General features: G+C 47.3%; 2 protein-coding genes across 7 annotated transcripts; one reads left to right on the top strand and one right to left on the bottom strand.

Annotated features, from left to right (window-relative positions):
* Positions 1-994: 994 nt before the first annotated feature.
* Positions 995-8,423, bottom strand: LOC113951388. Its single transcript, XM_027652321.1, has 4 exons — positions 8,022-8,423; positions 6,616-6,751; positions 1,362-1,433; positions 995-1,277 (listed from the first exon to the last, which is right to left on the bottom strand). The coding sequence occupies exons 1-4, from the start codon at positions 8,421-8,423 to the stop codon at positions 1,258-1,260; spliced, it is 630 nt and encodes a 209-aa protein (XP_027508122.1). The 3' UTR covers positions 995-1,257.
* Positions 8,424-8,431: 8 nt separating this feature from the next.
* Positions 8,432-24,937, top strand: FOXN4 (forkhead box N4). 6 transcript variants are annotated; one of them, XM_027652009.1, is made up of 10 exons: positions 8,432-8,802; positions 9,684-9,884; positions 19,685-19,848; positions 20,662-20,777; positions 20,874-20,999; positions 21,147-21,274; positions 21,867-21,963; positions 22,042-22,249; positions 22,942-23,325; positions 23,893-24,937. In XM_027652009.1, exons 2-10 carry the CDS (start codon positions 9,802-9,804, stop codon positions 24,141-24,143), a joined length of 1,557 nt encoding a protein of 518 aa, XP_027507810.1. In that variant the 5' UTR covers positions 8,432-8,802; positions 9,684-9,801; the 3' UTR covers positions 24,144-24,937. The 6 variants fall into 6 exon arrangements, with proteins under 6 accessions (XP_027507810.1, XP_027507806.1, XP_027507811.1 ...); XM_027652005.1 differs by having other exon boundaries at positions 20,871-20,999; XM_027652007.1 differs by having other exon boundaries at positions 8,460-8,508; positions 20,871-20,999.
* Positions 24,938-24,942: the final 5 nt, after the last annotated feature.

Here is a 24,942-nt window from a genome sequence, read left to right as displayed (position 1 = left end):
GTGAAAACCTTCTTGACTTGGCCCAATGGATGTGCTCAGGTGGGAATCACCGTAGGGAGGAAGATCTTTGGGGCCTGAGCCACAACTCTGCATTGGTGTAAAACTCACAACAGGGCACAGATTTCAATTAAAATCCTTAGATACGGTCCAGTTTCAAGAAATTCATATAAAGATGTCTCTATTTCCTCCAATCTGAAGGATATCCAGCTCAGCTCGTGCAGCACTTGGGAAAACAGAAACACTGAGATTTTGGAGAATTCTTTATTTGCAGCAGGTGTTACCTGCACCCAGTACAGAAACTGCTCTTGGGGTGCAGAGCTGAGTGTCCCTGGTGGGAAATCAGGTGTAAAGTACAATGTCCCATTCCTGGAAGTGCCCAAGGCCAAGTTGGACAGGGCTTGGAGCAACCTGGTCTAGTGGAATGTGTCCCTGCCCATGGCAGGGAGCGGACTGGATGAGCTGTAAGATCCCTCCCAACCCAAACCATTCCATGATTCTACAAGTACAAATGTGTTTAAGAAAAGCCTCCTGATTATTTCACATCTTAAAATTTTAAGTTTGGAGCATTACATAGGATCACCTGAGGGGTTTAAACTTCACTAGAGACAGTTACAATTGTGAAGCAACAAACCTGACACTTGTGAAAGTGTTATGGGTGTGACAAAAGCCAGGAAAACCTGATTTAATGTAGAAGCTCCATGTTCATATGACACTGAATTATTCCTGTTTCATCTGAGGGCACAGTGCCATAATCCAGATTTTTCTGATATTTTAAATTAAAGGCTGAGCACACAGAAGGGCATTCAGAGTCAAGCATAGAGAAGTGTTGAGAAAACAACTGGTCACCAGTAAAGATAAGAACAAATACCTCAAAATTTGATCTGCCAGGTTGGCCAGGGAGAACATTCTGATGCTTAATAGAAGAAAATAAAATCACTTCTCCATGCAGCTTGTGAAATGGCAATAAAATCCTGTATTTATAGAGCGCTGAAGGAAAAGCAAAGCCAAGTGCCACCTGCTAGATTTTAATTTCTGTTTATCAGATCCCACATGGAAGATAATGTTATCTGTGGCTAGTTCTGCCTCCCTCATGAAACCAGAGATTTTTTTGGCCCTCAGTGGCCAGTAGGAGATTTCTGGTTTCTTTTAGATGTCACAATAGAATCAGCTCTGTGCAGCTCAACGGTGTCATCTCTCCAGAAGGGCTCAGAATGGGTTTGTTGACTTCCTTCAGCAGGTGCATCCCTGAATCAACTCCTACTGCTCCACAGAATGCCCTTAATTTGGTATAAAGAGCGAGATGTTGCTATCACTTAAATCTGAAGACTGTCAGCACTGCAATAATCAGACGTTTATCTTACGCTGCCGTTTGGAGGGAATTCCAAATACAAAGAAACTCAGCAGGCAGTCCATGGACTCGCCCTGGCCCCTTCCTGAAAAAAAAGAAAGAACCTTATGGGAGGAAGAGAAAGAGACACATAATTCATCTGGGAGATACCAGAGGTTTTTCCTGTTGAGTGGCTCCGGTTTTGCCCGGGAGCAGCTCCGGGGTCCCGTCACCCGTCGGTCACTTTTTACTGTAGAAGGAACCCCCAAACAATCAGTTCCTTCCCTTGTGACAGTAACCCAGGGAACAAATCTATGATGACACTGGTACATGCATTCGTGAACTTCGTGGCCTTGTAGGTCACTGGACAAATCTCTCTAAACTGAACTGTTGACAGTTCTTTGCAGGGTTCCCCACAGGAAACCCAAGGTTAATTGACCATTCTTTCAAACCATGAAATGCTTTTGAAAATGTTAGTTTTAAGTCTCGGAGCCTAAAAGCTGATGAAACAGCGTGTCCGTACTGGGGTGTCTTCTAATTACTGAAATGAAGAGTTATGGGCAGGGGAGGTGCAGAAATGGTTTAATTAGACTTGTGTGTTGTGGAAGCATGAAACAATATTCACCACATTGTGATATTGTTCAGAGCAGAGATGCTGAGGGAGCAGGAACCTGCCAGAGAAGCTGTTCATAAAAGAACTGACGACTTCTTGATTATGTTAATTTGATGATGGCCTTATTAAGAGAAGGATCTTAGAGCCTTAGAAAAATACACACATTCTTCTCTTTGCTCATGTGGTCGGTCCCACTGACTCCAAAGGAATGAGCAGTGCTGGCTCCTGCAGGATCCTTCCACCTGGGAAGTTGTAGTTATGCAAGTCCTTAAAACCAGGAATCACCTAACACGTGAATGACTGGCAGGAAAGTGAATTTGCTTTATGAGGGATGATATATGTGTATAACTAGTTATATATTCAACCAAGATTCACAGAAGCCAGGAAGAAAATGGAAATCAATCCTATTGTCATGGATTCTGAAAGCTCTTTATCACACTGAATTTGGACTTTACACTTTCAAGTATTACCCTGACACCCTATGAGTGTTATTGTTTATTTGAGATAAAATATGTCTGTGTATACACTGAAAAAATGGCAGAAATAGAAGCAAAGAAAAAATTGTGTGGTTTTTTTAAGGCTTTTCTCCAGCAACCTTGAGGAATGTTTTATTTTAGTGTCTCTAGTCCTGGTTAATAAGCCTGATGTGATCAAGGAGATTCAAGTTCTGCAAATAATAATTAGAATACTAAGAATAAGAATTTCCCAAAATACTTCTGTAATTAGTCAACATTCATTGCTTCTGCAACAAAAAGGTTGTATATTCACTGAAAACAATTAGCTCTAAAATCTCCTTTTTTTTTCTTTCCTCACTTTTCATCTGTGAAGAGGAGAATTTTTATGTGAGCACACATGTTGATAAAAGCATTCACTGCCATTATCTGCACTATGCAATCCATGGGAATCTGCTGACAAAATGAGGAATATTAATTGAGGAAAAACTCATTACTATGGTGAAAAAATAGGTGAGACCTACACAGGATTCTCTGTACAGTTCTTCAGCTGTAAATAAACCATGGACTACAAAAGAGCAATAAAGAGACCAAAAGTGACAATTTTCTGTGCTCTGTGGCTCAAGTTGCCTCTTTCAATGACAAGCTAGATTATAAAATATATCCATCAGCCAATAGCATATTGATTTCCCCCCATATTTGAAAAAAAAATTATCATTTTCAAAGAATTTATTTATTTCACCCCCAAAATGCAAAATCAAAGCCTTAATACTGTGTTGACATAGTACAAGGATTTGTTCTCATTTCATTGTCGAAATTTAGGACATTGAATTAATAATGAAATTAATAATTAGACCATTAAAAATTCAGGGGGACAATAAGTTTTTATTACAACCTTTTACCCCTTCCTGTCTTAAGGGAATATTGTCTCCTGCACATGCTGCTCCTAATTGTCACACACAGCACAATATCTACAGACAACAGCATGGTTCAAGGAAGGAATTTTTTCTGACTTCTACAATCTTGTACTAAGCCCTGTATTTCTAAAAGTGACTATTTTGCTGGAGGCTATGTAAAAATACGCTAAAACTACATTTCTCAGAGATCACTTTCTCATTAATGACATTTTGAGGGTTGAAATCTCCTGACAGCCTGTGACAAAAACAATTCTGTTGGACATTTGAAGTGGTGGAAAACACACCAGCCAACCAGAATTCTCCTGTCACAACACTTCCTTCATATTATTGCATATAATAACTGCAGTGCACAATTATATCATCCATAAACTGTGTCTTGCCCCAAAATAGACAAATATCAAGGCAAAATATTCTCGTAGTTCACTCACAAAGATAAAACTGTGCTAAGCTTAGGTTTAAGTGGCTAAATTATAAATATATTGTCAGGTTCTGTAGGTATTGTCAGATTCTGCCTTGGTGGGTTGGTCTGGGGGCTCTGCCAGCTCTTAAAGCACACACAGTTCTGGCTCTGCAAGATTTCTGTTACAGGGGCAATTAGGAGCCACAGGTCAAGTTTCCAGGCATTTGGCAAATCACAGAAGGGTTTGGGTTGGAAGGGACCTAAAGCTCATCCAGTGCCAGCCCCTGCCATGGGCAGGGACACCTTCCACTCTCCCAGGTTGCTCCAAGCCCATTCCAATCTGGCTTTGGACATTCCAGAGACTGGGCACTGTACTCACACACCTGAATTCCCACAAGGAACACGCAGCACGATGGATTTTGTTCCTAAGTGTGAACAATTTCACCTTGAAATCAGTGAGGGGGTCAGATGGCAGTTTTAACTCCAACAACATCATCTTCATGAGGATGAAGATTCATTTCTTCCAGGCCAGACTTTCAGCAGTTCCCAGCAAGCAGGACAACTGTGTCCCCGTGGAATACAGAACAGCAGGCACTGTTTTAGGAACAGGGCAGTGAGGGAAGCTGCCAGACTGCAAAAGGAATCACCATTTGTTGGTGTTTGCTGCCTAAAGAAGCAATAAAACAAAACAACAACAAGAAAAAATAAGAAAAGTCGCAACTGCCTTAGGAAGTAAAAAAGGGATTTTAAAGGGAGTAAAAACAGGTTTCCCCTTTGTTTGTGCCACATTTTCAACAGTTTAAAATGCAGTTTCCCTGCCCAAAGCAGGCACTGGGACCTCCGGTGTGTTTTTCCTCACCTTCTCCATGGGGAAGGGCTTTTTGTCCGTTACATCCATGCATGTAATCAGTGCCTCTGCCTTTTGTCCCTCTCAGAGCCACCATCTGTGTGCTCCCGAGTGGCCAGACAGGGCTGAGCCCCCGGCCCGGTGGGATTAATCTGCAATTTCACACCAAATGATTTTTAAGTATAATTTGTTACGATACAGTATCCTGGAATAAAACAAACGGTCGGGGCTTTTCCAAGGGGATAAAAGGGGGAAGCTTGTAAAGTTTCCTGGGTTTCAAATGGCTTGGCCAGAATCCACTTGCACATTGGTTTCATTCCGATATGAATGCCCTGGGAAAAGAGCCCGTGGGGAACTGAAATAGCTGCTTTTTATTTCTGAGGGAGAGAAAACAACCCCAGATTTGGGCACTGGGAGGGGGGTGAAGTACAACACGATTCCCATCTTCATCAGGGACTGAGAATCTGCGGGATGAAGTTGCAGTTTAAAGTGTAAATAGAATATTTTGTAAGGAGGGGACTGAAGGGCTGAATTGTAAAGGCACTGGGTAAATAAAGGAGGAGCTAAAGAATCCTCTCTTTCACATCAAACAAAGCTGGCTTGAAATGTGCAAGGAAATTCTTCCTTTTTACAGAGCACTAAATGCTTTAAAATCACCACATTTCACCAAACAGGGTGTAGTGATCTGAGTTCACATCATTATTTTCTTCACATATTTTAGGTCCTCAGGCAAAGAAGGATGAAAAGTATAATCAGATAAAAAGCCAAGTGAGGAGCAGGAAGATCGAAGTGAGGACACACCAATGTCCCTTCACAGAAAAAGATGATGAGTAAACATGAAGCTGCTTTTCAGCCATTCTGGGTTCACCACAGACACCAGTCCCAGTCCAAACTGGTCAGAGGTGGGGGAAATATTTTGATTTTTCAGCCTGGCTACATAGAGGTTACCAAAGTCTTCATAGAGTTCTCGTAAATCTCTGCTTTTGAGGGTTCCTCAACTCTCCCTTGCTTGGTTTTTTTTCCACTTGTCTCCTAAAGCAAACTGGAGAGCTTGGAAAATAAACCAAACTTGTTTTATGATGACCTCAGCTGGCAACAAAATGAATTCAATTGCTACAGTTTAAATGAAAATCTATAGAAATTCACAATATTTTTGTAGAAATTCACACACAAGAAAATTATTGTCTTTACAAAGCAAATCCCTATTTTACCTGTGTGGTTTTATTGTGTTATTTATTTGCTACAAAGCAGTTACTCCAAAGAAAGGAAGAAACTAATTGCTGAACATTATGTTATTTTAAAGGCTACATGTGATTTTGCACGTCACCAAATAAATTTGACAGAAATTGGATGAATAGAAGTACCTAAAACACATTTCTCTGCTAATATTCACTGCAAAAATTACTTCAGTTGTGGCAGGTGAACTTGCCCTATTCCTTAGCTTAAATAAGACTATAAATAAAACCAGCAATTGTCCATATCTTGGGTTCCCTCATTTTAAAATTCACATAAAGGAACCCAGTTACTGTATATCAGAAGATAAAACACACTGATATTACTTTCCTGCACAGCATAATGCCTCCAGAGTAACAGTAACTGCTGAGAAAACACCTAAAACAAGGAAAAATCGGCTACAGCCAACCTCTGGAAATCCAGTCATCAGTCTGCAGTTTACTTGAATTCAAACTGAGCTGATGTGACACAGAGCAGTTGGCTCTGAGCACCCTGGGCTGGTGGAAGGTGTCCCTGCCCATGGCAGGTGGGATGAAAGGAGCTTTAAGGTCCTTCCCATCCAAACCATTCTATGAATTTCTCAGAGCAATGTCTTGTCCCGTTCCGTGTGCCTCCAAGGGCAGGGACTCACCACCCCCCTGTGCCCCGTTGCAGCGTTGGACCTCATTGTGAAAATGTTCTTTGTAACAATTTACTGGAATTTTCCTTGTTGCAACTTGCCATGTGCTCTTCCAAGTGTTTGGAGAACTAAGCCCTTAATCCCTCCCCATTCCAGTTTAAGCTCCCTCAGTGAGCAAACGAGGCAGGAGCCACCCTTTCTCCTCACCTGGTCTGATGTGGCCCTTCCAAGCAGGAGGTATGCAAATCACCTGGAGAAATGAATCCTGCATGGAATGTTCTGCTACAGGAAACCAGTCAGGCGAAAAGCTCCACACAATGGCCTGAACAGGCTCCAAGGAAGGCTGAAAGAAATGGTGTGCTTTGTCCTCACCCTTCCTGCAAATATCCAGCTCCAGGAATGCATTTTTTAAAATGGTTTTTAAGATATAAGGTAAGGATATAATGACTGTAAGATGACATTTTAATAACTCTGTAATTAAGGGAACAGTTGCAACTGTGCAAACTCTGTGCCTTAGGCTCTGGCAGTACAGAGACTTTTCCTCTTGTTTTAGTTCTCCAGATGTGCCTGGTATAGGCCTTGATGTATAGAAATATTGATTAATCTGCACTTCTATCAACAGCAATTAACAGAGAGAGGTTTGATGCTCATCAAAGTGAACAGATTCTCATTAAGAGCAGAAGAAGAAAGATCTCTGTCTTCACATTTCCTCCCCTCCATACTCTGTGGTAAACTGTGAAACACAAGGAAATACATTTATCATGAATCTTCTGGGGTTTCATCATCCAAGGATATTGGAAGTATTTCCACATATAAGCTTTGCTATGCAGAGCCCAAATGACCTGGTGTCATCACTGACCTCAAACTGCTTCTACATAAAAGCCATTTTCATAACAGGGGAGGCTGGTCCCTGTTTTGATGCCCAACGACCCTTTCTGTGAAGAAATTCCTCCTAATGTCCAACCCAAACCTCTCCTGGTCAGGGAGTTGCAGAGAGCCAGAAGGTCCCCCCTGAGCCTCCTCTTCTACAGGCTGAGCCCCCCAGCTCCCTCAGCTGCTCCTGGGGCACCAGACCCTTCCCCAGCTCCTTTCCCTTCCCTGGACACTGACAGACATCCCCAATGTCTGTCCTGTCATGAGGGGCCCAGAACTGCCCCCAGGATTTGAGTTGCTTCACCAGTGCTGAATAGAGGGGGACTATTTGTTTATTTTATGTATAAGTGTAGTTAAATAAAGGTGCCCACATTACCAGACCCTCAGTCTCCAACCTGGGTCCCTCCCTCCCACTCGCATCCCCTGGGCTCGCTGGGCTCTGTGGGTGCCTTCCAGGGGCAGGACCGTGTCCCCTCCACCTCTGCCCACCCTTGGTGGGGCAACTGCCCCTCGCCCCATGGCTGCAGGTCCATGGGGAGCCACCTTCATAGAATCATGGAATCACAGAGTGCTTTGTGGTGGAAGGGACTTAAAGTGGAACCTCCAGTTCCACCCCCCTGCCACGGGCAGAGACACCTTCCACTATCCCAGGTTGCTCCAAGCTCCGACCAACCAGCCTTGGACATTTCCAGGGATGGGGCAGCTACAGCTTCTCTGGACAACCTGTGCTGGTGCCTCACCACCCTCCCAGTGTCAGCGCTGCGGCAGCAGAACGGGCGGTGCAGCCTCCCGGGCTGTCCGGGCTCCCTTCCCGCTGCGGCGGCTCCCGGGCTCTTCCCGCGGCCATCCCGGAGCGGGACCGGCGGCGGGAAGGGAGAGGCGCGTCCGGGCGCTGCCTCCGCTCCGCTCCCCGCGGCGCCGAGCGGGGCTGCGGCCACCGGGAAAAGGGCCCAGGGTACCGGGCAGCAGGCTCCAGGCACCGGGCACCGAGCACCGGCCTCCGGGAACCGGACACAGGGTAGCGGGCACTGGGCTCCGCACATCGGGCACAGAGCACCGGGCACCGCGAAACGGGCACCGGGCAACGGCCACCGAGTTCGGCCATCGGGCAGCGCCCACCGCGCACTGGCCCCACCGCGCATCGGCTCCCCCTCCCCTCCCGCCCGGTGCCCGTTTGAGCCGGTGGGTCCCTCCCCCTCGTCCCTCCGCAAAGTTACCCGGAGTTGGGTTAGTTGGGTTTTTCCCGTTTATTTGCCCTGCTCCCCCTCGACACGCCCGCCCACCCCATCCCACCCCATCCCGGCCCCTCCCGGGCGGTGCGGGGGCGGTGCGGGAGCGGCGGGCGCGGGGCCGGCCCTGCCCGCGCTGCCCCGGCGCTGACCCCGGGCCGGGCCGCGCATGCTCGGGCTGGACAGCTCCGGAGAGGGAAATTTAAACCGGGGCCGGAGCGCGGCCCCGCCGGGCCCGAGATCAGACCCCGCCGGGCCCGAGATCAGACCCCGCCGGGCCCCCCGCCCGCAGGTTCGTGCAGCAGCGGCAGCGCCCGGCCCGGGGCGCGGGGGGTCGGCGCGGTGGGGAGGGGGAACCTCGGGCTCTCTCCATCTCCGGGCAGCGGGGCTGGGATCACCCGGGCTCCTTCCATCCCCGGGCAGCGGAATGGGGTTCTCCCGGGATCGCTCTATCCCGCGGGCAACGGGGTTGAAGAGCCCCGGGATCCTCCTCCATCCCTGGGGCAGCGGGGCTGGGATCACCCGGGCTCTTTCCATCCCCCGGCAGTGGGATGGGGTTCTCCGGGATCGCTCCACCCTCGGGTCAGTGAGGCTGGGAAACCCCGGGTTCCCCCTCCATGTCCGGGGCTGGGGTGACGGGGACCCCCGGCTCACTCCATCCCTGGGACAGCGGGGTTGGAGATCCCCTGGGATCCCCCTCCATTCCTGGAGCAGCGGGGCTGGGGTCCCGCTGTTTCCCTCGTTCCTGGGGCAACGGGGCTGAGGTTCACCCGGGCTCCCGCCTCATTCCCGGAGCAGAGGGGTTGGGAAATCCTGGCTCACCCCATCCCTGGGGCAGCGGGACTAGAGAACACCGGACTTTCTCCATCCCCAGGCAGCGGGGCTGGGATTCTCCCGGGATCGCTCCATCGCCCGGGCAGCGGGGCCGGGGTTCCCCGGTTCACCCCATCGCCGGGGCGGGCCGGAACCGCTGCAGCTCCCGCAGCTCGGGCTTCCAAAACGCGGCGGCGGCGGCGGCTGCTGCCTGGGGGATAAGAGCGGTCCCGAGGCGGGAGCGCTCCCTGCTCCCGGTGCTCCCGGGACCCACAGCCCCTGCCCGTGACTGTCCCTCCCTCGGCGGTCCCGCTCTGAGCCGGGATTATCCCCCGTGAGATGTTCTCCTGCCTTTCCCAGTACCACCAGTGCACGTGGCGGTGCCGCTCCCCGGCCGGGCCGTGCCCCGGTGTCTCCCGCCGCTGCTGAAGTGCTGGATAGCTACTGCTGCTGACCCTGCCTGCTGCTGCCCAAGGAGATGATAGAGAGTGATATCCCGGCCATAATGTCAGGAATCATTAGGAACTCAGGGCAAAACCACCACCCTTCCCAGGAGTACAGGTGAGGCACTTCTCTGTTTCCAAAGCGACCCCTGCACTGTCACATCCTGCTAACCCGTGTTGTTTCCTCCTTATTTCCCCCCAAAAATCCCTTTAGCATGTAGAAATCCACTTTTCTTCTTCTTTTAAAAAATTATCTGCATTATTTCTCCACTCAAAATAAGATTTCTAAGCTGATGACTGGTTACAATGCATTCCTTATGTAAAAGCATTCCTGTTTGAAAGATTCACAATGTGGTACAGTGGGCAGGGTGGGATTTGGATGGAGGTTGGACTTGACAATCTTGGAGGTCTTTTCCAACCTTCTGTAATTCTATGATTCTCTGATTTTGATACTAACCTATATTTAATAAACACACCTCCAAAGAGGTGCTGAAGGAGGGCTGCCCTAAAAGGAGGGCTGACCTCCCTTTTAAACTCTTTCTCCTGCACAACCTTTGCCAGAGAAGGATATTCTTGTTAAATAATTATTGAAAAGTTCCCTTTCAGATCACTTTTTGCATTGTTATGGAGCAGCCGTGGACAGCCTCAATAAGTGCAATAGGCACTAGAAGAGATTTTAATTAAAACAAGTACTTGTGTAGCCCTCCAAAGCACTGATATGTCAAAGGTCTTTTAATAGTGGTGGGAACAAACCTGGATTTGCCAAGAGCCTTTCATAATTTAATTTACCTTTGCCACTAGGCTTCCATTTATCATTTAAAAAGTATTGTTAGGAGTCATAGGAGAGTTCTGCATGAGTTACAGAGCCCTGGGTTATGTTAGGTTACATCTTGTCACATGATGCAAAGCTCCAAGAAATACAGAAATACAGGACACGATCCAGGGGGAAAAAAAATAAAAAGAAATTAATTTCTTGCTTTAAAATAAGGAGTGAGAGACTCCCTCCTCCCAGCCTTGGGGCTTTGTACCCATTTCTTGGGTGCAGGTATTTTTCTCTCAGCCCCCCTCCATTCAAAATGCAAACGCTGCAGCGCAGCCTCTTGCAGCTCAACAAGTGATTTGTTCTAGTCCCTGGAGCCTCTGTGGAAAAAGGTTTGTGGAGCTGTTTTGCTGTTTACGGAGGCACTGTTTGCTCTGGGCATTTTTCTTGGCTACGTAAATATTTGTAAAGAAATTATTCAGGATTTAATGAAGGGTGTGGATGAGAGGGGCTGCTGGGGACTTGGATTTAAGTCTGCATCTTCAGTGCCCTGCAGAACTCACCACCTTAACAAAGACCCTTTTTATGGGGAGAACTATTTCAGTCATAGCCACAGAAAAATCTGTCTTTCTGGGGGAGAAAGATAGAATTTTTCTTACTACAGTAAAGGAATTGCAATTTTCGTTTACTCACAAATCAGCTGCTTTTAAAAACTGCTTTGGATTCTCTGTGAAACATTTGGAACTCACAGATCCCAATTGTCTAAAGTTTTTAACCCACTTGTGGTTTTTTTAACACGGCTTTAAAATAAATTATTTGACCTCGTTTAATAGTGGCCAATTCTGATAAAAATGCATAAAATCTGCACTGCACCATAAATGCAGAGCAGTATTTGTCCTACTTCATGAGAAAACACTTTGGATTATGTAAAAGCAAATCTTTTAGACTGAATGATTTTAAGCAAAGAATAGACCTGTCAAATTCTATCAGCTCTGTTTACTCTCCTGCTGTCACCACAGTCCAGGGCTGGAACCCACAGTCCCGAGTTCTCCATGGGGGAGCATCAAGGCTCCACAAAATGGGGACTGGCCTCCAATTAGCGAGTGGGAGGCTGGGGCTGTGCTGAGAATACTCTTCTGTCTCACTTGGAATCTTTCAATGGGACAGTTGGACTCGGGGGAGCCCCGGCTTTTCCTGCGAGTGCCGGAGGAAACGCGGGAGAGGGAGGGAACCAAACCCTAAACACCCCCAGTCTGCAGCAGCTTCTGCTTCCAGTTGGAAACTGTGGGATTTAAATTTTTTTTTTTTTAGGATAAATGAGATTAAAAAGTCTGTGATTATAGCAGATCTTTGGATTCTGTGCATCCAAAGCGTCTGTAGCAAATTTGACGTAGCTCAGAGTAGTGATGAGACTTAAACTGCTTTTGGCTGCTGAGCAGAGTCCTGGGAGTGTTTGCACCACAGTGAAATGATTTTAGGCAAATATCTCCTCTGCTAGTGCAGCTGTGGGATATAAAACAGCACAGGGATGATTTTTCCAGGGTCACTGTATCTTCTCTGCTGCCTGTTTTTATAGCACTGTCACTGCCTGGCTGCCAGTGCAAAGTAATTCCTTATACTAGCAAATGCCTCTCTTACTTTCCTGCAGAAAATACCCCCACGTTTAGTATTTCCATCATCACAGTAGTGACAAATACTTCTAATTATTCCATTTTATTCCCATTCAGGGATTTTTTTAACCCTTAACACTTTATCCTTGTTAATAATAATTAATAATTTAACACATTTTAGTGTCAACATTTCAATTTTAAATCAAAAGTTTTACTCCAAGTTTACTGTGCAGTGGTGGCTCGTGGTTGTTTCTGCACAGAGATGTGTAAATTATAGGAGCCAATTCAAGGCTGTTCCTGGGGTCTTCCATGGGCTGCTCTCTGGGAATCCAGGTTCTCCAGCTCCTGAACACTGCGGTATTTGGGCAATATTTTTAACTGAAATCTGGAATCTATCATTCTGATTTTAAAATGTGATTTAATATAAATGACCAGAATGAGAGAAGTAAAAGATGTGCTGTGGGGGTGCCAGTGCAGAGTGAGGTTTAATATGCAGAGCTCGAGCAACAGAAGCCCCAGGCGGGCCTGGACTAAGACTGAAAAACACTCACAGACCAAAGTTCTCCCCCACAGAAAGGCTCAGTGTCATCCTAAATCAACATTTTCAAATGCAGCAAATATTTCTCTGGGCCCATCCCGTTCCCAGCGACATACAGTTGTGTGTGGTTTATCACATACTATGTAATGAATTCATGACATGAAACCCAGGCCATTAGAAGGGAGACAAGGAGTATTTTGCCTTGGATTATTTGGCATATGTGGAAACCCAAATTTAAGGAATGAAATCATCAATCTATAAAAATGTGGTGTCTATATTTTGAAAGAGATACCCAAAATATTTAATACTATTTGAAGAAATAACATTACTTAGGATGTGAAGCCCTAGACCAACCAGATAAACTAATTTCGTGTTTTGCGGCTCAATATTTTGTGGAAGGACTATGTTTCTATTTTTTATATTATTATATATTTCCAGTTGACAGAAGCCTTATGTAGCATTTTGAAGGCCTTGCAATGCACTTTTTACACATGAAACAGGAATTAAGTTTTAAATAGATATATTTTTGATCAAAAAGTATTAATCAATCATTAATAATATGACATATTAGTAGACTATATTGTCCTTCATTTTATTTGTCTCTTTGGTTCTTAAATAATTGGTCTCTATTCATTAGCTCATTAGACAGTCTGATAAATTTTTGTTGTAATTACTTTATTCTTGCATAGTTTAGTGTAAAATCAGATTAAGAGGCTTAGATGTACGAACACAGGGCCGCTATATTCCAAAAATTCCGGAAGTGCCACATTCCAGTGATGGAAAAGGTGGCAATTTTTATCTTTATGGCACACAGAGCACATTTGAGCTCTGCTAAGGGGTTCTCTCACAGCTGCTTTTGCACTTTGGCTTCTGGGGAGCAAGTTTTACCTTCAGGCTATGGAGGGATGGTGAGAGGGATGTGGATGGATGGATGGATGGATGGATGGATGGATGGATGGATAGGTGGATGGCATCAGGGAGTGTGCACAGAGGACACAGCTGCACACTAAAGGTTACAAATGTATAACTAACCCCTCCATAATTGTTCCTGAAGAAAACATCACTGTCCATTGCTGTGACACCCCGTGTGTCTGGCAGGGAGCGAGATAATGGCTCGATGTGTTGCAGGAATTTCATCCCAGTTGTGGCTTCATTTTTTCAGAAAAATGTGAGAAACCTCCAAGGAATCAGTCCAAGTGGATTGATTTAAGTGGATTAGTGCAAGTTTCCTCTGCAGCTCTGAAATGTGCTAATCTGGAGGAATAAAAATTGGGGCTTTACTTCTCAAACTGTCCCGTGGGGAGGCAGAGGAGGGAAGGGCTGGTGGGACCCAGCACAGCTCGGGTTCCTTTGCCCCCAGTGAGGGCAGAATGGTTTCATCTCATACCTCTGAAATGGAGCTTGTCCTCATGTTCAAAACAGGGGAAGAGAAAGAGAATTTGGACTTTTCCAGCATTTTTGAGGCTCACTGTATGCATTTCAAAATCTCCTATGTGCCTCAGCAGAGCTGCTGCATCACCAGGGCAGTGAGTAATTGAGATGGTTCTTACCACACTGCACAGCAACAGGTAGTGTAGTTTATATTCCCTTTACACTGGAATAAACAACAAGGTTCCAGTGCTAATAGACAGCAAAGTTCAAGGAAAAAGTACCTTCCCAGGAAGACAACCCTCCTGGAATGAATGTAAAACATTCCTGTAATGCCTGGTACTTCAGCACATTTTTGCACCAAAGAGAAGCTTGTTTTGACATTAGTCACAGGTTTGGGTTTTGGTTTGTTTGGTTTGGGTTTTTTTAAACAAACAGATTTCAGAGGCAGATCCTATCTTGGCAAATCCCAACCTGGGGGTGGTTAAAGCACAGCAGGGAGTGAGTAGCTGGGAGTTTAGCAGTGCCATTTCTCCAAACTTCCTCTTGGGCTTAAGGAAATCACAGAGGTCTCTTGTAATTCACTTTCCCTTCATCCCAGAGCAAAGGGTGTAATGAGGGTTGTGAAACACGGAGCTGAGATGCATAAAAGGCTCCAGGGGCACAGCTGTACCTGCTCTGTTGCTGCTCAGTACCTTTGCAGGAGGGTTTTGGAGAATTCTCTTCTGAACCATGGTGCAAGAGAAGAACAGCAACACCTGACAGGTTAATCACATTACTTGCTTTTTCGTCACTAGTTTTGGTTCCGATAATCCGAAGTCTCTTGAGCTGTAGGTGAGGAGGGACTTTCTGGTTGTCTCTGGAAAGCTGTTTAATTTCTGTTTTTACTTCCAGCAAGGCCAGAAATAAGGATCTTGAAGAAGGATGGGCTGGTGGTTTGGGACTGGATGTGTGTTGTGCCTTCAGAGAGGAATGGCAGGCCAAAGGCAGACGTGGGACCTGCTGCTGAAGCAGGAGAGGAGCTGGTGCAGAAACAGGGAGAGGACAGGTGGTTTTGAGGGTGGAAAACAGAAGCTGGGGTGAGGAAATCAGGAGGAAAGTAAAGGAAGGGAGGAAAGTAAATGGAGCAGAGTAGATAGAGTGAGAAGTAAAAGGATATGGCAAAGTTGACTCCTTAAATAAAACAGAGAACATTTCTCACCTGGACACAACTCAAGAGTCAAAACCCAAATATTTTCCTTGTCTTACATATGAGAAATCTCTGTACTTGTTCTGAGGGCCTTGTGTGATCCCAGACAAAGGAAAACAGCTTCTCATCACCACTTTCAGAAGAGGTTTTCTCAGGACTCTTCCTGCTCAATTGTCACTCACTGGATAAACCACAGCAAACAGTAATTAAGAATCTATTGCCCCAGTTGCTCCTGATTGTTGAACTGTTGTATTGCCCAAGCACAGGGAAAGAGCTCAGTGCTGGAAATAGGAATAAAAATTGGCTGTTGAGCGAGAGACAGACAACTTAAAACTGTGGATGAAGTTGAATATGCCAGATGCACCCTCAATATTTTGGGCTGACTTTGTTTAGAATGGAGGTGATGATGAGTTGCCACCACACTCTTGGTTGTTGAGGGGATGGTCCTTTTAGTCTCCAGTGATCAGTCACCCTCCCATGGAATTTGCTATGTGGAAGTAGATAGTTCACCTGACAGGGGTTGATGAACCAACAGTTCATCACATGTGGTGATGAACCAACTCAGATCCAGCTCCCTGGAACAGCTCAGGAAAGGTGGGGAAGTCAGATCCATGAGAACAGACTCACACTCAGCTCTGATGTCGGTTCAGATTCCTGCAAGGTCAGGCCAGGAATTAATTTAATTCCATTTATCCAGCTGTTGTGCCAGCAGGATGCACTTGATGGGGGAGAAAAAAAGGTAAAGATACCTTTAGGTGCCTGTAACTGAGGATTTTGTACTGCTGAAGGCTCTGGGGAACTTTGCCAGGTGTGCAACCAGTGCAGGAGCCCAGTCTCTCTGTGACAGCAGGTAGGAAGGGTCACATCTGGAAAGGGGTTTCATTGCAAAGGATATTGTTCCTCATCCAACATTATCCATAAGAGATAAATATTTTGGGCAGATAAGCCTAGAGCAGACAGCAGAAACTATGACTAGCACAGAGCATTTCTGTATCACATCCACCACTCTCCAGGCCCTTTTCACAGGAATATCCCTGGATCAGCATCCTTGGATTCACAGAGAACTGGGAATTAAATCCTCAGCAGCCTGTGGATTCTTCTCAGTGCAGGTGCCTTTCTAGGACAGAAGCACAGAAGCAGGAGGGGCTTTTCTGCAGGGAGCTGAAATCAGAGGGGGAAAAGTGGAGTTGCAGAATTTCACCACACCCTTAAAAACAACATCGTGTTTGCAACACGTTTGTGGGACTGTAACCTCCCCTCCAGAGGGGTTTGGTAGGTCCGTGGCTGTTCCAGGAGCCCCATTCCCCGGGAATGCACCCGGGGACGGCTCAGAATCGTGAATTAATTACAGCCCATCGCTATTTATCTCATTTACATGCCCTGAAAGGCCGTGGCTGCTTTACCACAGTGCCCCATTGTGCCAGGGGCTCTGAGCACCCGGCCAGAGGCAGGAGCTCCGACTCCTGGAGTTTATTCTCCCGGAGTTTACCCTCCAACCTGAGGTTAAAAGGGTGGTGGAGGCAAACAGAAGCAAAGCACACACGGTGTTCCAGTATGTACCCATGGATCTGTAGGTGTCTTGGCACAGGGAATTTTCGAGGCTGGAAAGATTGAACCCTGCAGTATTCCTGTTGGGTATTCCAGTGCTCTGCTCTCTTTTTTTGCAGTTAATTAGCATTTTTCACCAAAAGCACAACACACATTGAGTCTGTGTCCTGGGAGATAAGCTGGTTTATGCTGCCGAATATCCGGGCTTTTAAAACACCTCATATGGGAATATTTTAGAAGCTTCACCTTCTTTGAGATACATGAAAATTCAATATTGGTGTTCAAGACAGCCTGAAGAATAATCCTTAAATGTGAAATCATAGAATCATCAAATCACAGAACCATCAAATCATGGAATCACAGAGTCACAGAATTATTTGGGTTCAAAGGGACTTTAAAGACCATCCAGTTCCAACTCCCTGCCAGGGGACCCTCCAGGGATGCCATGCAATATTTTATATTCTGATTACATATACTTTTACCCATTATTAATTGAAAGTTATTCTGATAACTAGCAAATCCATTAAAAAAAAAGGTGTAAGTGAACAGCCAGAGGTGGTTTTAAAAAAACCTGTAAACTCAAATACAAACAACTGTGATGTGTTCAGAGGGGAAAGGGAAGGGAAGAGAATGAGAGAAGGAAAAGATCCTTGACTTGGAAAAAGACACACATGTCTAGGTATTATGTATTTCTGCATTTTTGTATCTGCATAAAATAGAACCTAGTGACTGCGATACCAACTTTTATTGATATCCACAAAGATATTGGATCCACAGGGTTTGTGTGAGAGGACAGTGAGGATGCTGGTGCTCACGGGCAGGTGGCACAGTGGTAATTCCAGCTTTCCCGTGACATCCAGCCGATGCAGGGGTATTTCTCTTGCTCGGAAGAGCCCCGCGCTGGTGCATCCAGGGTGAGGGCGAGGAGAGGCCTTTGTTTTCCAGCATCCAGCCGGGGCTGAGCCCCCCGGGACAGGAGGAGTGTGCGGTGGGCGCTGACCCCAGACCTGCTGCGGCTCTGCCGTGCCCGGGAGCCCCGGCAGGGCCCGGGTGCCAGATGGCAGCGGGGGGGAGTTGTGTGTCCGCCGTCGCTCGGGCAGATTAATGGGAAGTTTGGAAAAAGGAGGAGGGGGGAGGTGGGGGGAAACAATTAAGCAGGAATCTCCAAAACAATGGGGGCCACGTGCCGCGGGCAGCGGTCGTTGGGCGCACAATGGGTTATCGGCTCCCCTTGAATGCGCCCAACTGTTGCAAACGACATGAGCCTGCCCAGTTTTCAAATCATTTAATGCTCTTGTTTTCTTCCAATCCAGCCAATCTCCGCCGGCACAGCCGTCACCTGATGGTCTTTTTCTGGATTTAAGTCCCAGGCCTCACAAAATAACTGAACAGGGTAACCATGGCAATGCTAATTATTGCCCGATAACTACAGTAGGAGAAAGAACACGGGGCAGGCTGGCAGAGAGGTTGGAAGATGGGTTTTTTGGCTGGGGTTTGAGGTTTTGGCTCCTGGTCCTGTGTTGATTTTTTTCCCTCTTTTCAAAATCTTTTTACAAACAAATCACATTCTGCTTTTACAAACAAATCACATTCTGCTTTAAAGATCTCCCAAATAACAGTTTAGGGAGCTTTGATAGGTATTTCTGGAATTCCTGACTGGAGGAGCTGAAAGCTCCAGGGCAGGCAGGCACTGGAGTTCTGCCTTGTTCTTTTAAGCTGATTTAGAGTCGTGTAAAACATAAAAGATGCTTCAGCAAGAGACCAGATTTATTTAAGGCTTCTGCAGCATCGTTTGGCAACAAACACAGATCAGCACCACGCAGCTGCTTTAATATGCTCTGAGAGCTCTTTAAAGCCTCGGTTTTGAAAGCAAAATCAACTACAGCCAACTAAATTATGTTATTCTGAGAGATAAAGATGTTTCCCTGAATGTGAATCCCTTTGTATTTACTCTGGGTGTCTAATGACAACTTCCTGACATGTCCTAATTACTGCTTTACTCCTCGAGGTACCAATGACTCCTATAATACTGTTCCACATAAATAAATTAATTTAGTCTTTCACTTGCAATAGTTCTTTTAGTGACTTTATCGGGAGTTTGGACCACACAGGAATTTTTGAGTACTGTAAATATGTTCCAATATACCCCTTTTGTACCATGGGCTCTACCAGAAGCAAAGCAGAATGGGTGAGGTGGAGGGTGCAAAATGTGTCAAAACCAGAGCTTTAAACCAAAAGCAGCCTGTCGTTGCTGTGCCTTGTGTTTGTTGCCAAAGGCATTCTGGCGGTTATGGGGTGTTCAGCCACACCCCCTTCATTCTGGGCCTTTAGGATGTCAAAAACTGCCTCAAAATTTTTTGTTGAGTGTCAATAACTTCATGTATCTGAATGGAAGAGGTCACCGGTTCATTCTGCAAAGTTGTGTAATGCAGCAGCTCTGCTGATCCATCCCTACTGATGGGATGCAGCAGCTGGGTAAATCCCAGGACCTGGGCACAGAAGTCCTTCCAAGGCTGGTTGGCCACTGGATTTCAGGGATAATACAAAATTATCAGGTTAAAATTCCTGACAGATTTCAGCTATGTCAAAGCTAAACAAATGCAAATTTCTGACAAAGGTGACAATAACAAATCAGCTTTAGGCTTGCTTCTAGCCAGTTTCTCTCTGGGTTTCTGGGCCTTCTTCCCCTATAAATACCCCACGGGAAGTTTTCTTCACCAAAATGTTTCCAGCTGTACAAAGGAGCATGGGATCAGGTGACGGGCATCAGTAACCAGCTGGGAAACCAGCCTGATGCATTTTCCCACTGACCCACATGAGCTGTGGCATCTCAGCCATCTCCCCCCTTTCCAGGGGCAGTGCAGCACCATCCCTGCTCCCAATAACCTTCCCTGCTGCTCTGCAGGCTCTTGGCTTCCGACCCATCCCAGCTGAGTGAGGATGAGCTCCCTGGGGACCTGCAGTCCCTGTCCTGGCTGACGTCTGTGGATGTGCCCAGGTTACAGCAGATGGCCAGTGGGAGGATGGATTTCAGCCTCGGGGCCCAGAATGCCATGCTCCAGCAGCCAGGTAGTGTTGGGATTGGGAATAATTGCTCTTTAACACCACAACCTGCCCCTGCCTCTTTCTCAAAGTCTCCTTAACTGATTCCTTTTAAGTGCTTTACATTTTGCTTCCTGCCCAAGAACCTGAAGTCTGTTGGCTTCTCATAAGGACACTGTTGATCCCCTTCCTTCATTCCAAGAGGCAGAGCCCCAGCACTGACAGCAGATCCCTGGATCCCATGGGAATTTCTGCTCAGTGCAGTTGCTGGTGCCTCGTTGGGTGAACTCGAGCCAAGGTATTTCAGACTTGGGGTTTAGAGGTTTTCAACAGCTTTGGAATTAGGTATTTAGTGCTTCTGCTTTGTTTCAACACAGATAAAACCGAGAGCACCTGATTTACATCACCCCTCTTTGCTTCATGCAGATTTACAGCCTGAATTCACTGAACTCCTTTCTTTCCTTTGTGAACATCCTTTAGGTAAACACCCTTGTTCCCTGCAGCATCATCCCACCTGCCTTGGAGCACAAATCCTCCTGGAGTAAAGACAGTGCTGAATATATTGTTTTTCTTTTGTAAGACACAGTGTCTGTAACCTCTCCATGGACTGTTACACAGCTGACACCTTTCACTCCCTGTGTAACGAGTTTTAGAAGCAGCTGATGTGACCTTTGCAAGCTGTTAAATGCTCTGGGTTCTGTGGGGATGGAAAGGCAGAGAGGTGTGATTATCCACCCCAGAGCCTGGCTGTATTTAACTGCATCCATTAAACGTCAGTGTCAGCTCTCCCTCCTGAAGTACTTCCATGTGAACATTCCTGCCTTTGCTCTCTCCACCCAGGTCATGTGACAAACACCCTGCACTCGACAGGAGCTCCTGGAGCAATGATCCATGTCCAGGCCAGCCTTCCCCAGGGAATCCTGGGCCTCAATTCTATTTCAACACATGGACCAAATGTAAGAGCAGGCCTTGATGGCCCATTATTGCCCCACCTCTTAGGAAAAGGTGCTGGGAATCCAGGAGTGCCACGACTGGTGTGTCTCTCTCAGCAGATGAGCCCCTACGCCGTGGGTGGGCAACTGTCTCCTGGTTTACAAACGCAGCAACAACTCTTTCCTCCTCCTCCTCCTCCTCCTCATTCCCAGCAGGTGTTTGCCCTGGCCCAGAACACCCAACAGGTACTGCCATGTATGTCTTGTCTGTCCTGAAGTACCTGCCAAGATCATTTCTAGAACTCCTTAAAAAAAACCCACAGTAAAATATCCCTGAACGTACATACAGTCACTTTGCATCCAGCATTTCCCTTCTTTTCCTCCTGCACACAGTGTAACCCAGCAGGAATCTACAACACATCCTATGGGACACAGCCACACTATTCCCAGCCACGCCTGGCTCCTCACTCTGCCCAGGAACTGCATCCAAAGCATTATCCCAAGCCCATCTACTCATACAGGTGAGTGGAGAGCAGGGATGGCTGTAACACTGCAGGGGTGGTGCCACGGGAGCGTTTGATTCCTTTTGAGGGAACAAAATCCCAACATCCACCCAGGAGTTCTGTGGGAGCTGCCCCTCCAGGAGTGAACAAGCAAACTAGTTCTGGATATCAGCATAAGGGTGGACTAGTAGCAAAAGGAGTAAAATCTGAGGATCACAAGGTGACTTCTGAGCCCTTGAGAACAGAAATCCCAGGATCAGCCAGCTGTTTGTGATTGGAGAGGTGGGCCCAAGGTTGCTAGGCCAGGAGAAAGCCTGGAGTGGCAGGACAAGGGACAATGGCTTTAAACTCAAAGAGAGGAGATTTAGATGAGATGTTAGGAAGAAATTGTTCCCTGTGAGGGTGGTGAGGCCCTGGCACAGGTTGCCCAGAGAAGCTGTGGCTGCCCCATCCCTGGAAATGTCCAGGTTGGAGGGAGCTTGGAGCAACCTGGGATAGTGGAAGGTGTCCCTGCCCATGGCAGGGGAGCGGAATGAGATGAGCTTTAGGGTCCTTTGAACCCAACCCATTCCATGATGGCTCAGTTCTTCCCTGTCTTTCCCTGTCTCAGCTGTTTGATCGCGATGGCTCTGAAGAACAGCAAGACCGGGAGCCTCCCCGTGAGCGAGATCTACAGCTTCATGAAGGAGCACTTCCCCTACTTCAAGGTACCTGTGCAGCCCCAGGGGGGAAGTGCAGCATCCCAAATCCATGGCTGGTTAGTCTAACACGCCCTGCACTTTCAGACAGCCCCGGATGGCTGGAAGAACTCCGTGCGCCACAACCTGTCCCTGAACAAGTGCTTTGAGAAGGTGGAGAACAAGCTGAGCGGCACCTCCCGTAAAGGGTGTCTGTGGGCCCTCAACCCTGCCAAGATCGACAAGATGGAGGAGGAGATGCAGAAGTGGAAGAGGAAGGACTTGGCTGCCATTCACAGGAGCATGGCCAACCCAGGTAGGGCTTTTATCTCCCTGCCCCATCCCAAACATCCATGGCCTTCCCTGAGGGTCCCACTGCCTCCAGTGTTACTGATTATAGAGTCACATTTTCCTGTCTGGTCTTCTGCAAAACCCTCCCTTTATTAAGCCTTTCTCATTCTTATTTATAAAGAAACATGTTTTTTAAGCTTTCAGGAGCTCAGTGTTGACAAAATCAGATGGAGTTTTTTGCTGCAAAATCAGTAACATACAATCAGTGATAAATTAGTTTTATTTGTTTACAAGCTAAAGGGCCACTGAAACTGTCAGGAATCACTTTTATGAGTGTTATTTAAGAGACAATCAGAATTCAGAGTGTCCCTGAGAGCAGGGGACCTACTGAAGGCATCTAGTTCTGCACCTGAGGGTGAGCTGCCATCAGGGGCGGTTTGGTTGCTCTGTGTAAGTCTCGTGATCGTTCCTTTAGCTCAGTCAGGGGTAACCATGGAAGTGAACTTGGATAAGGGCTGAGGGTGAGGAAGTAGATGGCCCTCCTTTGCTCCTTGCACAGTCTCAGCCTGTGCTGTGTCTCATCCGGTGACAGACACTGCCAGGTCAGTTTTATGGCAGAAATGTGTGGAACCTGTGAAACACTTCGGCCCATTCCTGCTTCAACAAATGGATTAAACTGTCTTTTTTCCTCCTTTGGAATGGGCATTGCCTGTGCAGAGGAGCTGGACAAGCTGATCACCGACAGACCCGAGAGCTGCAGGCGGCCCAGCAAGCAGGCAGAGCCCGAGGTGCCCCCCCTGAGCCACATGGCCACAGCCCAGGGCCGGATCCCCGTGTCCCAGCTCCAGCCTCAGCCCATCATGACACTGTCCCTGCAGTCCCTGCCCCTGCACCACCAGCTCCAGACCCAGGCTCGCATCGCCCCAAACTCTCCTGCCCCCGCGCAGACACCTCCCCTGCACACCCTGCCCGACATGAGCCACAGCCCCCTGCCCCACCACCCCCTGGGACGGGCCCCTCTGGAATTCCCCAGCGTGCCGGCGGACATGAGCACGGAGGTGGATGCCCTGGATCCCAGCATCATGGACTTTGCACTGCAAGGTAAGGGACAGGGCTGAGGGGAGGGCAGGGAGGGGGTTCTGTGGTTGAGTAGTCACTGAACATCCAGCCAGGGTCCTCTGGAGTGGAGTGGGACTGAGCTGATAACTGGTGCTGGGTGTTGGTCCCTGCCATGTGACTTCCTTGGCTTTCCAGGATGAATTTTGTCCTGTGCCAGGTAGGACAGCAATCCCCCTTCCTGGCTCCAGAGCAGGCACTGCAGCAGATGTAAGCAGGGATGTGGGACACCACATCTCACTGCCCATGGGAAACCAGGGCTGTGCTTGTGCCTTGGTGTTCCCCTTGTGTGCAAGGAGAACTTCCCTGGCTTATGGCAATGCCTGGTGTGGTCCCTGGGCCTGTGGTTAGCTCAAGTAAATAGGTGCTGCTTGGAAAGGTCTGGAACCAGAGGATTTGTGGGGAACAGACACACTTGCTGCCCTTACCCCATAGTGGTACCACCCTCGAGCAGTGGGTGAAGCCCTTTAGTTACCCTTGAAGAGGGTGACCTACACACAGCTCCCAGGGGTGTGGGATGTGTTGCTGTGATCGGGATTTAATCCTTTCCAGGTAACATCTGGGAGGAGATGAAGGATGAGAGCTTCAGCCTGGACACCCTGGGTGCCTTCAGCACATCCCCTCTGCACCTCTCCGACTGTGACCTGGGCACCCCCGGCCTCACGCCCGTGTCCAGCAGCAGCGACCGCTCCTTCCCAGACCTGCAGGTCACCGGCCTCTACACCACCTACACCACCCTGGACAACGTGGCAGCTGCTCAGTACATGACCCCCCAAGGCAACAAACCCATCCCTCTGCTCTGAGCTTTGGACCCTTCCACAGATCCCAACACCTGGAAGCAATGAGAGCTCCTCCTGCAGACACTTGGGATGTGTCGGCTACTTACAGCGTGAGAGGCCAAAATAAATCAGACTGTGACTGGTAGAACCACTTTCACCTGTGGCAACCCTGAGGAAGGGGTGCAGAGACTTGTGTTGTGGGGCTGGTCAGTTTTCCAGAAGGACCTGGAAGGCATCAGGCAGCAGGAACTTTCACTGGAATGGAACTGAGCTAAAAGTAACCCAGTTAAGAGAAATATTTAATCTCTGCCGTGATCTGGTGGAGCTGGCTGGTCACCACCTTCACAAAAACCAACAGAGTCAACAGGCTGGTCAGCACCGAGTTGGAGCCCAGAATGGTTCATCATGCACCTGGTGAATCATTTTCTCTTAATTTGCCAAATCCCTGTTGCTGTTGAACAAAGACCTCACCCAGTCCCTGGAGACGTTTGCAGCACTAACACTTTTCTGACTTAACTGTTGTTATTTATTGTTCTGAGGTAGGAAAAAAGAAGCAAAAATACTGAAGAGGAAAACTCAACCCCATAGCAAACAACTGCTGTATCAAGATTTAAAAACAAAGTCCTCACCCCTGAGGGAAGTGGTACTACTGAACTATTAAACTGGCTAGAAGATTTTAGGAATTATGCCTATTTTTAGGATTTTTAAAAGAAATAGATTTGTTTATAGTCTTGTGTATTGTGCTTCTGTCTATTCTTGTGCTAGGCAGTATTACTATTTGTAAATTTATTTATATTTATTGTCATGAAGAGAAAAGAAATTA

Source organism: Corapipo altera, unplaced genomic scaffold (genome assembly GCF_003945725.1).
Source record: "Corapipo altera isolate COAL_440 unplaced genomic scaffold, ASM394572v1 67, whole genome shotgun sequence".
NCBI classification, from domain to species: Eukaryota; Metazoa; Chordata; class Aves; order Passeriformes; family Pipridae; genus Corapipo; species Corapipo altera.
The sequence above is the reverse complement of the archived record's forward strand: the minus strand, read 5'-3'. Positions and strand labels throughout refer to the sequence as shown.

Coding starts and splice junctions, on each gene's coding strand:
- FOXN4 (XM_027652005.1), top strand. CDS start 9,802: ATGATAGAGAGTGATATCCCGGCCATAATGTCAGGAATCATTAGGAAC. Junction 21,964..22,041: donor AGCACTTCCCCTACTTCAAG/GTACCTGTGCAG, acceptor CTGCACTTTCAG/ACAGCCCCGGATGGCTGGAA. Junction 23,326..23,892: donor CATGGACTTTGCACTGCAAG/GTAAGGGACAGG, acceptor AATCCTTTCCAG/GTAACATCTGGGAGGAGATG.
- LOC113951388 (XM_027652321.1), bottom strand. CDS start 8,423: ATGCGCGGTGGGGCCAGTGCGCGGTGGGCGCTGCCCGATGGCCGAACT. Junction 6,752..8,021: donor GCGCTGACACTGGGAGGGTG/GTGAGGCACCAG, acceptor CATTTCTTTCAG/CCTTCCTTGGAGCCTGTTCA. Junction 1,278..1,361: donor AATTCCCTCCAAACGGCAGC/GTAAGATAAACG, acceptor TACCAAATTAAG/GGCATTCTGTGGAGCAGTAG.